The sequence below is a fragment of the Poecilia latipinna genome, unplaced genomic scaffold, assembly GCF_001443285.1.
Source record: "Poecilia latipinna isolate Pla-1442-1.1 unplaced genomic scaffold, P_latipinna-1.0 Scaffold100, whole genome shotgun sequence".
Classification (NCBI taxonomy): domain Eukaryota; kingdom Metazoa; phylum Chordata; class Actinopteri; order Cyprinodontiformes; family Poeciliidae; genus Poecilia; species Poecilia latipinna.
The window spans coordinates 4,682-20,161 of record NW_015112716.1 but is presented as its reverse complement, the minus strand read 5'-3'; the positions used below and the strand labels follow the sequence as shown (position 1 = coordinate 20,161).

Genomic DNA, 15,480 nt, shown 5'->3' with positions numbered 1-15,480 from the left:
GTTTATTACAGATACACTTGCACGAGTCAGTTGCCATTGTCAGCGTGTTTGTTATAGTATTGGTGAGGAAGCATTCGAAGGGTTTCAGGTGTAATCAGACGTGCAGCGTGTGGATGAACGCGGTTTAAAAAAAACTCATTCAAAATGTCCTCACCTGACAGTAACTGTGTTGGTCGAAGACGAACAGCAGACTGTTCCCAAGTAGAACTGCAAACAGTTCAATTGCCAAAAACCATATCCTGATGAGTGCATTTGTCAGAAACAGAAATTCCTCTCTTGTTCTCTTTGCTGAAGGCTTTGTGTTGATCCACCATTTTCTCTAAAACATCCCAGGGGCTTATAATTGGATTCAGCTAATTGGAAATAACCAGGGTACTCAGTTTTGTGCTAATGATCTCCAGTTTTTCTTTTTTCTTTTTTCCTTTTCTTTTTCTTTTTTTCCTTTTTTGTAATCACTGCAGCACTGATTATCACAGGTCTTATCATTTTTCTGTCTTCAAGCTTTGGCTTACTTCTGCAGCCGTCTTTTGAAGATACTTAACGATTCGAAAAGGGGGAAATGCACAACTAATTAGAACTAATGCAATTACTGTATCTTATTGTGTCATCTCAGCAGTTCAGCATGTGTCCTAAGTCATCTCAGAAGCACGCTGCGTAATGCTGGGCCTTTCTATGCGACTTGCATGCTCTCCACCTTTGCCGTCTTGTTGCATGAAGACCAGAAAGCTTGTTTGTTTCACTCACTGCTGAATATTTTGTTAATCCTTAGCCTAAGCAGAAAATAATGAGTGCGGTTTGATATCAAACAGTAAGAAAATAGGGTTATGTTTCTTTTTAGAGTGTATGTAAACATTTGGCTTCAACTGCATAATAGAGGCCTCTACAGTCTTCACACCAAGACGTTTAAATTTGGCTTGTTTGCGATTTTTCTTGCTTCTTAAACTTAGTGCTTTGGTTTGAACGTCATAAAGTTAACGTTGAGTCTTTCAGCTGCTTTTTGTAGATGAGTTAAGGCATTTACCATGACACTGCTCACTTAGAAATACCTTCATTCCCACCTCAATCACAAGTACCAGTTATTGGTAACACACTGTTCCTTTATTATTCGCTGGATGCATTTGGATTCTACTCCTAAAACTTGTTGGATACAGTTTTTTATTGAAGCTGGTGTCATGTTAAATGTAACACCGGCTCTACTTTGAGGAAATATCTGCAATAAATAACTATTTTCCATTGACTTTGAAGGAGAAGGTGTCCGATATTCTCTAAGAGCAGTGAAGGATGTACTGGGGTTGTCTCCAGTGGGAGTGGTCAGAAATTTAAGATGACTGCAAGTGTAAAATTACTCTTTGAAAGCATGAAAAATGCTTTATTAAAAAGCTCTGTGTGTGTGTGTATGTGGATGTAGTAGTACAAATTATTAAAATGATAAAGAATCTGAGTTTCATTTATCCTCATCGCCCTCAATTGAATCAGCTACAGCGATTCTACAGCCATTGTTTAAAATATGAATGCTGTCTTTTATTGCATCACTTTGCATGTTCTGTTTCTTGTCTAGTTCCTTACAGTGTTTGCAAGATTTTACATTTTACTGTACAAGAGATTTTAAATTATTACATCTTATGTTATGATTTAGAAGACGATGAACCCAGCGTGCAAATGTTACGCAATGAAAAGAATCCAATAGAGAAAATGATTAAAAAGAAAAATGCAATATTTCTCAGAAGCATTCCAAAAACAAACAAAAAAATAAAAAAACAATCTTGTGTAGCTCTCAGTAAAAGTTTAAAGTCAGTTTCTTGGATTTCATATATAGAAATCCAGATCAAATTACTTTCTGACCTTTACTGTGTTTCTCTCTGCGCAAAACTGCAGAAGTTTGGGTACATAAAATAAAGATCAAAAAATGAAATTGTTCAACAAAGGCGGAACAGACAGTGCTGCAGTCATATTAATTCTTTTCAACGTAAAACTATGGTTTAAATGAAGGAATGAGGTGTCGGTGTAATTGTTTAAATAAATGTTTTTTTGTAACTTGGTTTCTGCTGTCAATGCTGTCTGGAGGTGAAAAGCTGATGTGAAGCGCTCTCTACTTTATATGCAAGTGTGTGTGTGTATGTGCGTGTGTGTGTGTGTGTGTGTGTGTGTGTGTGTGTGTGTGTGGATGCATGTTTGTATTTGTCCTGTTGAGCCGTGCTATCTGTCCCCAGGTAAAGGTCGACATTTTCTCTCTCTGCGTGGAGCCGTGAAGAAAAACGCGGCTTTCCTTCGTAAGGCGTGTGCGTTTGTCTGCATGGACCGACATTAGTTGAAGATCTTACAGATCCTAGAACTGCAAGCGGACTGCAACCCCGAGCACTTTTTCTACGCCTAAAATCTTCCTTTGTTTTCATTTCTACCTTCCTTACTTCTGTAAAGACTCTCCTGCCACTTAAGAATATCTTTTGCCCCCCTTTAGAGCTTCAACCCCTTAGTGTGTAGTAAAAACCTCTCGACACTGTAAATTTGTTTGTTCTCAATGTCTTGCTTGTGCCTCTTGCACACCTACATCCAAATGATTGCTGCTCATTTAACAATTATTTCAAGCATTATAATATTCTAACGCTCTCATTTTATGAAATTCTACCCAAAATTGCGACTTTTCTATATTGGCTTTTGCGACACTTTGGTGCACATAAAATTTCCCTTTTTTTTTAAAAAAAAAAAAAAAGAAAAAAAAAATTAATTGCAATGTAATTGGAGACAAAGAGAAGAAACAACTTTACAGTTTTGACATTAAAAATTTGATCTGAAAGGAAACAATTTGCTTGATTGTCTGAAAACATAAGAGGTGAATGTTATCATACAAGGCCAATGCAAAGCATAAATTAGTATATGCAAAACCATCTTTGCTGAAGTGATGACATAATCCTCTTCTTGTCGTTTCAGATTCCTTTCTTTAAAAGCCCCTGCATTATTCCAGGCTCTCATAAACTAAAATATGAAATTTTATGCAGAAAAAAAAAAAAAGTTCTCCAACTTCTACTCCAAGTTTTACACGCAGTGCCTTGCAAAATAATCTACAATCCCTTAGGTTTTCCATATATTGTCACTTCACAGTCAGAAAAGTCGATGCATTTCATTGGGATTTTAAGTGATAGACCAACACAAAGTGGTGTATATTTTTGAAGTGGAAGAAAAGTGAAGCATGAATTTTTTACAAATCTGAAATGTTTGGCATGCTTATGCAATCAAACCACCTTTAGCCACAATTATCCAGGAATAAAATCTTTTAATCTTTTAATAGAATGACTTGATAGCATTCTACTGAATCTTTTCATAATTACTCCACACAGCCCCACTTAAAATAGCAAACCAATTAGCTTAGGTCCCTGTTTAGTGAGAAATATTTGTTATTTTGTCTTACTTACTTTGCTTAGATAAGAAAGACAAGACTTCTTATCTAAGCATCTTCTTATCACAGACTGACTGAATGTCAGTCTGTGAAGTTAGGATATAATTTCCCAGGGTCTCCAAAAACAAATAAGTCTGTGTACTTACATGATAGCTTGAAAGTTTTTGCATTAACAGGCTAAAGCAGAATCTAATCCCATTTACGCACTCAAAAAAAAAACAAAAAAAAAAAAAACATGTGAGCCCTGTTTCCACCATGTCCTTTCCTGTCTCTTCAGTCATTCTTTACACTGCTGTCCTCTGTCTTCATTTTCCTCGTTTCTTGTCTCTTTGTACCAGGTCTTTGGGGTTTACTCTAACAATAGGTATTAAACTAGTTCATAGCTCCATTGAGGGGAAGGAAGGCACCGGGCTGCTTTTGAATAGTATTTGAAAGGCTTTGTAGCCTCAGGAGAAACTTGCAGCTCACAAGTGCGTTTAACCAAGTAGAGGAGCTACAGGAGGGACATGTCGAAGTGTGGAAACTTACATCATGTTAACGGCGAAGGCTTTAACGCTCACAGAGACCAGGTTTTTACAAAAGTGAAAATCTTTACCACCGATTTGTGTGTCGACGCGCAATGACGTTTTGATATGATTGAAACGACGGGTTTGGGTTTCCCAACAAATTAGCAGTTGAACGCTTCACCGCCGTCGAAACTTGCGCATCAAAATTCTCGCTTTTAAATCTACTGAAGTTATCTGTAGCATAGTGATTAATAATCACGCAAGAAAAAGAAATGCTCAAATAAACTTAAAAAAAAAAGCACAAAATTATAGAAACGCACTTGCTAGTGACGAGTTCAGGCAAACTCCGTGTGCAGTGTCTGATTCTGATACCTACAGGTGTAGCAATAAGTTTTGAAGTGACAATAAAGGAATGTGGCTCATCCCCCCCTCCAAGCAAGCCTGAACTGACAGAAGCAATAAAAAGCCATGGATCATTTCAAATCAGTCTCCCAACCAGCCGTCTCCACATTCTTCCTTTTCTTTCTCGCTCAATCTCCTGTCATCTAAAACGTCTTTTAGTGCTTACATTATTGTCTCCCCGTCCCACTTCACTATTATCGGTCGTCCATTCATTTTGTACTTTTTTTTAAATGGATTTTTCTATTATTACCCATGAATATGTTTCATTTTTCAATGTCTTTCCCCATCGTCTCAATATTAACTCATCCCTCTATCCTTGCATGTCGTCGTTTGCACGCCGTTTTATTTAAAACAGAAAAAAATATATGTTGTTTGAACTATGCTCTCTTATTACCAAAAGACATTTTAATTTAGACTCAAAGGTGAGGATGAACAGAGATCTGATATCTGATGTCATAGGGAAGCTCTTTCCTTAGACTACAAAGAAACTGCAAAGTTTCTCTCTTTTATGTTTAAGACAGGAATGCAGGGCAGTCCTGAAAAAAAAAAATCATATAAGAGCTCAATAAAACACTTGTATCTAGGGCCATTGTTTACCGATCGGACCAGCTGGACGACTAATAGTACAAAGTCCAGACTTAAATCTGTTATGAGAGTCTGTCATAAGACTGGAAAATTTATGCTCTCAAAGGCTCTCAGTCCAAACTGATGGAGCAAAAAACTAAAGTGGCCGAAAATTTCCATCTCCAGATATGCAAAACCGGTTTATTTAAAACTCGCACCTGTAATTGTAGCAAAAGGTGGTTCTGCAAAGTACTGACCCAAAGGGAATGCGTCCGTGACTTCTGAAGGCGCCAAATTTTATGTAGGAGAATCCGAGTAATGGGGAATAAATTTATGCATTCCACACTTTATCATTATTATCTTAAAACTATGTGTCCTTTTTCTTCCTCTTCACCGTAATTCACTATTGTTTGGTCTATTGTGGAAATTTTCTATGAAATACAGAAAAGTTGGTGGCTCAAAAAGGCAAAAAAAAATAAATAAATAAAATAAACGTTTTGGAAGCTACTGCGCAAACGTGCATTTGAAACGTACGTTTTATTTCCAGGTAAACGTTAAACCCCCTGCACACTTATGCTGCCATAGACCTTTTTTCTTTGTTTTTTTCTGACTCATCCTCATATTTTCTTTTTTTTTTTTCTTCCCTTTTGTCTTTATCCATTTCTCTCAGTGAGCATGCCAGCCAGTGAAAATGAATCAGTCAACACAGATAACCCTCCCGGGGGAGACGTGGAGGGGGAGACCTGCTGCACCAGACTGGCGTGAGTACCTCACCCTCTTACACAAACAAACACACACACACACACAACACACACCTCTTCTTCAGCTCTCTCAATCCCCGACCATCATTCCCATGGAGGACTTCCTCGCCTTGCCAGGATTTTTGTCTTTTCCCACCAGCTCTGCTGTGTCAGACATGGTCAAGTGGCTTGGCTTGCCTCCGTCCTTCATTGATCCAACTGAGCCAGCCTTAGCCTTATAACTCATTGTGTCATGCAGGCATTCATGCACCAAAGGCTCTTGGGGTAAAAGGACCAGAAGGTCGTCAATACACTCCACACAGATAAAACTTTAATTAGGGTGAAGGTGATTTATCTGAAGAGACAAATAACCGCACATTCTGTTCCCACAGGGGCCGTTTTCTTTTTGTTTTGTTTTTCTTTTTCAAAGTCTATGAACATGACCTTTTGACTTTATTGACATTTCTAGAACAACACTGCCAAAATTTAAATATTAAAACATATCTTTACCTGAGTTTTCTTATGCAAGTATGACTATGCGACATCATTTCTCTCTCTGTGTTTCTGATCCGTCTCTGCCCCACCTGAGTTTGGCCGTTGAAACGCTTTCCTCCTCCCCTGTGGGAGTTCACAAACGGCTGACTCACTCACTCCTTGCTATCCCCCGGATGCTTTTCTTGTGATTTTACATTATTCAGAACAAATGAGATGCCTTCTTCCTTTGAAGCAGGGCCTCACAGGAGCCGTGACCTCCAGCAAAGCCTCTACTTTAGCATGCAAAAGCAAATCCAAAACTTAATGGAACAGGCTGCAGGCGATTCCAGAGTAAAACTATACGACACAAAACAAATTTGTGGACCAAAGTTAGAGAGCACGTTTGGATGATGGTCATTTATCTGTACGTTGTCTGTTGTCATGTACTCGTCGTGTTGTTTGTGTTTATTCGTATACTGTCAAAATGAATTAACCTGAACATAAAAACTAAAATATGAAGAGCATATAAAGATATAATATGATTTCAGCTTATCCGTAGAAGTAAAGTTTTAGAAAACACACCCATTCACCTGTCTGTCCATCCATTTCTCTATTTATCCAGCTCTTCGTCCATCAGTTTTCCTATTGATCAAGTCATTTATCCTGACCAATACATTTATTTATCCATCCGTCTGTCAGTCTGTCTTTCAATCCATTTGTTCTGATGTTCATCTATCCATTCATTCATCTGTCTGACCACTTGGTCTACCCCATTTATCAATAATTCTTCTTTCCTGTTCCACATTTAAAACCTCACCTCTGTAGATATATTGGCTACAAATTTAAGAGATTTTTTTTTTTTGGTTTGTTTTTTGTAATGGCTAAAAAGAATGGGGGGAAAAAAGGTGGGTCATTTTAGATTTCAGACTCAATAGTCGTCGTATTAAGTCATCAACTTGGTTTTATGAGTTCGATCGCAGGAATGTTATGACAGATTTATGAATTTCCAGCTTGCACAGATAGTTGTGTTGTTTTAATGACTGCTTCAGGAGAGCTAGCCGCTCAGAGACACATGGAGGAAATCGTATCAGACTGCAACAACTTCTTCTGATTTACAAAATCACAAAAGTATGCAGCCAGTCAGTCTATCTTAATTTTATATATATATATATATATATATATATATTTCGTTTTTTTATTTGCAACACTTGGAAAAGAATATAGACCTCCCATTGACCAAAACTTTACATCAAGGTGTTTTCATCCCGGATATAGAGCGTTTCCTGAAGGCTTTCCCCCCCACCCTACACTTTTGTTTTTTTTTTGTTTTTAAAATGGGACTTTTAGTGTTTGTCAGTTCTTCACATTGCCAGCAGACAGACCCTTGGGGTACGAGCTACTTCAGCACCTGCTGGTCTCTTCACCGAGACGGACACATGAAGGGAAGTATGCACTGTCAGGTCCCATATCCAGCCAGTCAGTCATTCTGTTCGTTCTTTCAGGCCGTCAATAAGACGCTTCATTGTTTCCGTCAGCTGTTCAGTCAGCCAGTGAGTCAGCTGCTCCATCGGTTCATCTGATTTTTGTCAACCAAACCAGAGCGCAAATACAAACATTTCAAGAAAAACCCCCCAAAAAATAGATTTCAGATTGATTCGGCAGTTATCGAATCAATCATTTTATGAACTATGGTACTTGCAATGGACATTGTTTTTTTTTTTCCTTCTCCTCTCTTCTCTTCTGTCAAAATGTCCTCCATGATATCTTGTCATCAGTTCTCCCTGTTGTACATTTTTCCTGTTACAGTGGTGAACAATCAACAGACTTTCCTTGCATTAATGAATATTGGCTTTTTTTTACACCAGGATTGACTAGAGGAAAATCAAACTGTTTTCTTTTGACTGGGTGCCACTGTGTTTGTGTACTGTGTGTATATATATATATATATATATATATGTATATGTTCAAGAGAGTGATTTGCTCACAATAAAATTCATTTTCTCGGGCTCTAATATGGCTACTTGAAACTGGTGAGAATTGGACCATTTGGCAAATATTTTCTTTGATCATCTGCAGCATCTTTTGTTGTTTTGCCTAAAATTCTTACCTGTGAAATATGCAAAACGAATGCAGGTTGATCAAGAAACATATATGCTGCAAATCTTTTTACAAAAACAGGGGAAGCCATATTCCCCTTTACCCTTTTCAAATCACCTCCGTCTCGTGTTTTTTGTCTGTCTGTGTGCTACGTGTTTTTGTATAATCCATTTTGTTTTCTGTGTTCCAGAATTAGGATCTCCAAATCCAAGTTCAGGTTAGTACATGTTTACCGTAGTCCTCTAATGAAGTCGTACTTATTTATTGGCTGTGGATGTGTGTTAGTGTCTTTGGGCTTGCGTGCTACTTTAGAGGAGAACAAAACGAAAGGAAAGCAGGAAAATCTCAAACTAACATGATCAAACTAACAGAAACTCCCTCTGCGCTCACTAATTATAACATGACAAGTAATAAATTAAAGGTATTTCATTTACAGAATATTCTGTACTAATTCCATGATATTTAATCTGAAGTTGATGTCAAGTATTTACTCTTTATTTTTCTTAGTGTCTGACATTAAATCAGACCAAAAGTTTCCTGTTTTAAATCAGCTGGATTTATCAGAAGCTGACAAAGCCCTAAAATAGTAATAAACTATACCTCAGATATTCTCTCACTCATTTAGCAAATAGAAATAATGTTAACAATCCTAACTGAAGTAAAAAAAGTAAAAGTTTAGTCTGATTTAATTTTAGACTGTGAACAAAAAGAGTCACATCATTTTACAAGATAAAAAGCTAAGTCCCTAATACCTCGATGTAGCACCATTCAAAGGTGAGAGTTTTCCATCATTTTAATTTCTTACATTGTGTAAGGTACATCGACATATCCAACACAAAGGTTTTAAATCGATGCTCTCCATTAGTGAAGAAAATAGTCATAAGAGGTGGCATTAAATGTTTTAGCTCCATTACAGAGTCAGGGTGTGTTTATGCTCGTGTTGTGTTGTGAGTGGTGTCTTGTGTGGGCCATAACTGAAAGCAAACGGAAAGAGATGAAATCCTGAAAAGCCTGTGTTTATACATTTAGTTGATCATGAATACTTCTATATTCTTACTTCTATGAAAAACAGCAACCAATCACGGATCTGATACCTTTATGATACATCGTGTGGTACTGCATTCATCCCGGTGATACAAAAATGTTATTTACACCGTTAAAAATGTTGTTCTCTCATGAAGCCTAAATGCCAAACTAAATGTTATGAATACTTAATCATCTGCACAGTTCTAATGTTTATAGCAGGCATGATATAAGTGCTTCTCACAATACCATGACCATGCTTTCCCAGTGTTTAGACAAATTTAAAACAAGGATGCAAAATACAAAAGTAGCACTTCCATCCATCCTGTCTTGTATCAACAGTCCCAGGCTGCTCTAATGGTTTGGGAGATATTTTCTTGGGTCACTTAGTACAACTGAGAATTGTATAAATGCCACAGCCTTTATGACCACAGAATTAGTCGATGCTTCCAGCAAGATAATGCACAAATCTGAAATAATTTGAAACTGGTTTCTTTCGCTACACTGAGTTGGAAGCTATTGGAGCTTCCCAGTGACCTCCATGGTAAGGTCCAATCCAATAGAAGACCTCAGGGATGAAATTGCAATGTGCTATTAAGACAATAAGGACCAAAATGGATATTTTCCAACACCATTATGAATCCAGACAGGACCTATAGCACAAAGAATTAGAGCATTTTCTAACAGGGAATAGGGTCCAAACTGCCACAAGGAAGATGTGCCTAATAACCTGTGTATGTAGACCAAAGCAGGATTCAGTGTTTTCATAAAAAAGTGTTTTCCTTTTGAGGGGATTTATGATGTTTAAGCATCTATACAAGTAGATGTCATTCCAGAGACTATTTATGAGGAGATGAATATTAAATCAATGCAGTTTAGAGACACAACGTTTCATTTATACTTTACCACTGCCGCTATGAGAACAAGTAAATCCCCCTCATATTGCCTTCACATGTTTTCATGTCACTTACTCAGAACGGGACAATTATGAAATTACTGTGGAAAATTGTTCCTACATGGGAGGAGATGTAAAATGACCCGTGTGCGACCCATTGTGCGCGGAGTAGAGTAGATTGTTTGCGAGGCGTGAAGCCGGCAATTATCAGAAACAATGAAGGACATTTTCTACGGTGGACAGCAAAAGAAAGTGAAGAGGAATGAGTCCACATGACAACCCAGGAACAATTAACTGCATCATTTCGGCTCTTTTCGTTAGTCAAAAGTACAGTTCTCATTTGTAGATAAAATACATTTCATTTTAATGTCTGTCTCCAAGTGTCTTTTCCCTCTTTTCTTTAAATGGTCTCTCCGTCTCTGCTACAAAAGCTCTTCAAAGTTTGCTGCTAGTATGAAACACCTTTGATGACTAACACTGTTCCACATCTCTGCTTTAAGACAACAGACAGCCACAAGATATGGAGCTGATGTCAACCCGATTCTGTGCACTGACCAATTAACTTTTCCTTCTTCTTCCTCTTCTTCTTCCCCCACTGACTGCCTCTCTCTCTTTATTCACTGCGGATTGTTCTTTATTTCCTCATTGGTACCGTATTTCCCTCCATCTGGTTCCATGTTCATTTTCTCTGTTTCTATCTCTCTTTTTTTTTCCTTCACTCGCCCTCTGACCTATACCATCCGACATGTTTCCTCTGTTTCTACCCTCTCCAAAACTTTCCTCACCTCTCAATCTGCCTTTCTCAGTCGCTACTCTCGCAGGTGGAACAGGTTGTGCAGGCGAAAGTGTCGAGCAGCAGTCAAGTCCCAGGTTTTCTACTGGCTGGTCATCTTCCTGGTTTTTCTCAACACCCTGACCATCGCCTCTGAACATCACAAGCAGCCGCAGTGGCTAACAGACGTGCAAGGTACGTCGCGCGCAATGTATACATGACACGTAAATATACAAATCATAGGAATGGAAATATTTAGCGCAAAATTATTCTTTCAGCTTCTTTTCATCTTCTAATTTTGTTCCCGTCTGCAGATATAGCAAATAAAGTATTACTAGCGCTCTTCACTGGTGAGATGCTCCTAAAGATGTACAGTCTTGGTCTACAGGTAAGTGGTGGCAATGCTTTAAAACCACTGACTTCAGTGTATTTTATCAAAATATTATGGAATTAGTGCATCACAAAGGGGTGCACAATTGTGCACAATGCCATTTTTATGCTATTAGGTGTGAAGTAAAAGGAAAGTGATGAAGGGTTAGTTAGTCAAGTCACATGCTAGTTTGTTTTCATCGTGCATCTCTCCAGCAAAGAGACTGGATGATGAGTTTTAGCTGCCTCCTTCCTTTCTAGTTTCCTCAGAGTAAAGGGCTCATCATACAGGAAGTGACAAAAGGCCAGTGAAAAGCGTCAGTTGTCCGCCACTCAGGGTGATTCCCAACACACAGGAAACGACAGCAACAAAAGTTGAACAGTTTTCAACTTTCGTTTTGTCTTGTCACTAGACTGCAAGTGCACGTCTACTGGTACGACCTCAAAATTTCACGTGCATGAATTTCACCAGAAGCCAGGTGATTGTCGCTCATCACGCAAATTCCTTATGTAACGAACGCAGAGGGAGCGACATCGGCTCCCGTGTGTCGAGCCCATGAGGAGGAGTGAAATCTCGCATCAGTTATCGCCAAGGCTCATGGTTAGCTTAGCATGAAAGTGGTATCTGTGGTAAATCACTTAACCTTTGGTAAAACAGTACCAATTAAACACGACAATACAACAAACATGTATCTACACCTAAAACATGCAAGGCAGGTTTTCTACCTTGTAAAAAAAAAAAAAAAAAAAAAAGAAAAAAATCAGTCAACAGGTGGCTTTGTCTTACTGACAGTCCAAAATTACTACAGGGATTAATCGACAAACATAATACAAAAAGGCCAGCATAAAATAGCTTGCTTAATCGCAACATTGATCTCATTGAGAAGCCAGCATAAAAAAAAATGCTGCAAATATTTGACACCCAGTAAGTCAGTTTTTGTTTTTTTGTTTTGTTTTTTTCCAACAAAGTTTGACAATATATCCTGTGCTCAATGTCTGAGCCCAATGATTAATATATTTTGAAGGGCAAGTTTGTTTACAGAAACTTCATAATCCATTTTATTTGTTTTTGGTTTGTGTGTTTATTTTGGATATTTAAAATGTCAGCGCTAAATGTTCTTTAGAAATTAGTTTATTGCTCTTTGAGAGTGCGTCTTTGCATTGTTAAGCCATTCATACCATCAGTAAACAGCGGCCTCAACATCACAATTCATCATTTATCACAATAATTTCTGGGATAATTAATTGCCAAGCAAAATTTGTTATCGTGACGTGCCTCGGTATTTAAATCCACTGCTCAGTTCATAGTCAATTTTACTCAATAATAATAACTTTACCCTGAAGAGCTGCAAGCTGCAGATCTCTGGTCTACCACGTGTAATCCTGATAAGTACATTGATGTTTGTTGTAATGTGACAAAAAGTGAAAATGTTTTTGTTTATGACCCGATTCTAACAGTCTTCCCTTCTCTTTGCGCCTCGCAGGCATACTTCGTGTCGCTCTTCAACAGGTTCGACAGCTTCGTCGTGTGCGGAGGAATACTAGAGACCATTCTAGTTGAAACAAAGATCATGTCTCCTCTTGGCATCTCAGTGTTGCGTTGCGTGCGCCTGTTGAGAATATTTAAAATAACAAGGTCATTACGACTTTCACGGCACTGACTACACAAGTTCAGCCCAACATTTTCCAGGCAAACGTCATCTGGGTCTGCGCTCTCTTTTCCGTAGATACTGGAACTCTCTCTCCAACCTCGTGGCCTCCCTACTCAACTCAGTTCGTTCCATTGCCTCCCTGCTGCTCCTGCTCTTCCTCTTCATTATCATCTTCTCGCTGCTGGGCATGCAGCTCTTCGGGGGGAAATTCAACTTTGACGACACCAGACGGAGCACCTTTGACAACTTCCCCCAGTCTCTGCTCACTGTGTTCCAGGTAACAATACTGCTTTTTTATTCTTTATTATTATTTTTTCAGGGTCATTTCAGTGTCCATTTTGTCTCATATGCTCGTCCTCTTGCTGGTTTATGCGTTCTTCGTGTAAAACCGGGCTGCATTATTTGTTCCACAGATTCTAACAGGAGAAGACTGGAACTCCGTTATGTATGATGGCATCATGGCGTACGGAGGCCCGTCTTTTCCTGGCATGCTGGTCTGCATCTACTTTATCATCCTCTTCATCTGCGGAAACTGTATCCTTTTCTGCCTGCAGACTATGAGAGCCATGCTATCGCATGTACGCACAGTGGAACTGAAGTGAATGGAGAAGCTGCTTTTCTGCCCAGAATACATTTGTGCAAAAAGAAATGTGTACATCCCGGCATTTTTACAAGCTATGTACTGGAATGATTTGTGACCGGTCTCGCCTGCTGCACCGTCTCATCTATTTGGTACTTATTCCTTACATTACCCCTCTGAACAGACATCCTACTGAATGTCTTCTTGGCCATCGCTGTTGACAATCTAGCAGATGCTGAGAGTCTGACATCGGCTCAGAAAGAAGAGGAGGAGGCGAAGGAGAGGAAAAAACTGGCCAGGTGAGATGGGGAAAACCGAGAAACCAAGAGATGCAGCAACTGAAAGCAGAAAGAGCAAGAAATGAGACATGTTTAATGATTTGCAAACCCCAAAAGAGGCTAAGCCTGAGAAATGTGGCAAATCTTAGCGAGGCATGAACTGCTGGATGCCGGAACTCAGTGCACCACTATCCTGTCATCACTTCTTTGTTAAGCAGTAAACAAATGCAAATCTATGATTTAGCAGGGAGTAAATAACATTCAAAGAAGGTAAGATATTCTTTCTTTATCAGGCTTGCCAGTCCAGAGAAGCGTCAGGATAACAAGAAGCCACCGATAGAGGAAAAGAAGAGTGAGAAGATTGAGCTGAAGTCCATCACTTCTGATGGAGAAGCCAACACTGCAACCAAGGTACTTACTGACATAAAAAAAAGTCTGAAGCGACAAAGTTTAGTAAGCAAAATTAGCTGATGAATAAATCTGTATTTCACAGATCAACATGGATGACTGCTGTGGAGATGAAAATGAAGAGAAGAACCCATATCCTGTGAATGATTACATAGGTAGAGTGCACAGTAAGAAAAATATCCCTGACATTTAGCAGCAATACAACTCGTTCTATTTCTAGAACAATGGCGCAAACCAAGCTGTCAAACAATTGTGCTTTTTCTGACATTTTGGTAAAAAAAAAAAAAAAAAAAAAGCTTTCCCAACAGGAATAAAATTGCCATCTCTCTCCAATGTTTCACCTTAGTTTCTGTTCATCTCTTTTTCCGTTTCCTTTTCTTTCTCTCTCGTCCGACCCTCTCATTAGGAGATGAGGATGAGGACGAGCCGGAGATGCCGGTGGGCCCGAGGCCGCGGCCGCTCTCTGACATTCAGCTAAAGGAGAAGGCCGTTCCCATGCCCGAGGCCCGCGCCTTCTTCGTCTTCAGCCACACCAACAAGTAAATTTGATGCCATTGTTCTGCCTTTTGTTCATTTTCTTCTCCTCTTTCTCCTCCTGTTCTCGTTCGTCTGCTTCAGTTTGTTTTCCCTCCTTCCTCCCCCAACAGATTCAGGGTTCTGTGCCACAAGATTGTCAACCACAACATCTTCACCAATCTCATCCTGTTCTTCATCCTGCTCAGCAGCATCAGCCTGGCGGCAGAGGATCCGGTCAAGAACGACTCTTTCAGAAATCAGGTAGCAGATTGAATTATAAACTTGACTTCCAGATACTTTGCCTCTTTACCTCTTTATCATCTTATTCCCTATTCTGTGCCAATGAATTTCCCGTAGCATAACTGTCCATTTCTTATGTTAGTTAAATATTCCGATGAATATGTGTGGAATATGCTTAAATTTGTCTGCGTTTTAATGTACTTTTCTCTCACGTTTTTTTTTTTTTTAATTACATCCTATGTCCGTTAATTATGGTTTTGATCCTCATTCGGGCCACTTGACTCTTGAAATGTAAAGGATTACGACTTCCTGCTGGGATATTACAAGCAATCAGCTATACTGATTATGCGTCTGGAAATCTGCATGTCTCGTCCTCTGCTCTCCGCTGCATCCTGACTTGCATGAATGAATCAGAACCAGAACTCGTCGAAGGGACATTGCAGACGCCTTCTGGGATATGAATTCCTTTGGATCCCTCAGAATGAGCTGGAGATTGTCACTAGGGAGAGCGTCGTCTTTCTAGACCGGTTATCACCGACACCTGATCTTAGACAAGTGAAGGATGACAGG

At 39.1% G+C, this 15,480-nt stretch overlaps 1 protein-coding gene across 13 annotated transcripts in view; it reads left to right on the top strand.

The window, feature by feature from the left end:
- LOC106943542 (voltage-dependent L-type calcium channel subunit alpha-1C-like) overlaps positions 1 to 15,126 on the top strand; it is a 138,942-nt gene extending 123,816 nt beyond the window's left edge. For 5 of the 13 annotated variants that reach the window (XM_015026870.1, XM_015026864.1, XM_015026874.1 and 2 more), the window contains exons 11-23: positions 2,211 to 2,279; positions 5,537 to 5,627; positions 8,368 to 8,394; positions 10,902 to 11,062; positions 11,182 to 11,255; positions 12,721 to 12,872; positions 12,964 to 13,165; positions 13,302 to 13,422; positions 13,653 to 13,767; positions 14,040 to 14,157; positions 14,240 to 14,321; positions 14,561 to 14,693; positions 14,802 to 15,126. In XM_015026870.1, coding sequence (XP_014882356.1) covers positions 2,211 to 2,279; positions 5,537 to 5,627; positions 8,368 to 8,394; positions 10,902 to 11,062; positions 11,182 to 11,255; positions 12,721 to 12,872; positions 12,964 to 13,165; positions 13,302 to 13,422; positions 13,653 to 13,767; positions 14,040 to 14,157; positions 14,240 to 14,321; positions 14,561 to 14,693; positions 14,802 to 14,943 — 1,487 coding nt within the window. In that variant the 3' untranslated portion in view covers positions 14,944 to 15,126. The remainder of the gene's footprint in view (positions 1 to 2,210; positions 2,280 to 5,536; positions 5,628 to 8,367; positions 8,395 to 10,901; positions 11,063 to 11,181; positions 11,256 to 12,720; positions 12,873 to 12,963; positions 13,166 to 13,301; positions 13,423 to 13,652; positions 13,768 to 14,039; positions 14,158 to 14,239; positions 14,322 to 14,560; positions 14,694 to 14,801) is intronic. The other 8 variants (XM_015026909.1, XM_015026915.1, XM_015026900.1 and 5 more) reach the window with 4 other exon arrangements.
- Positions 15,127 to 15,480: the final 354 nt, after the last annotated feature.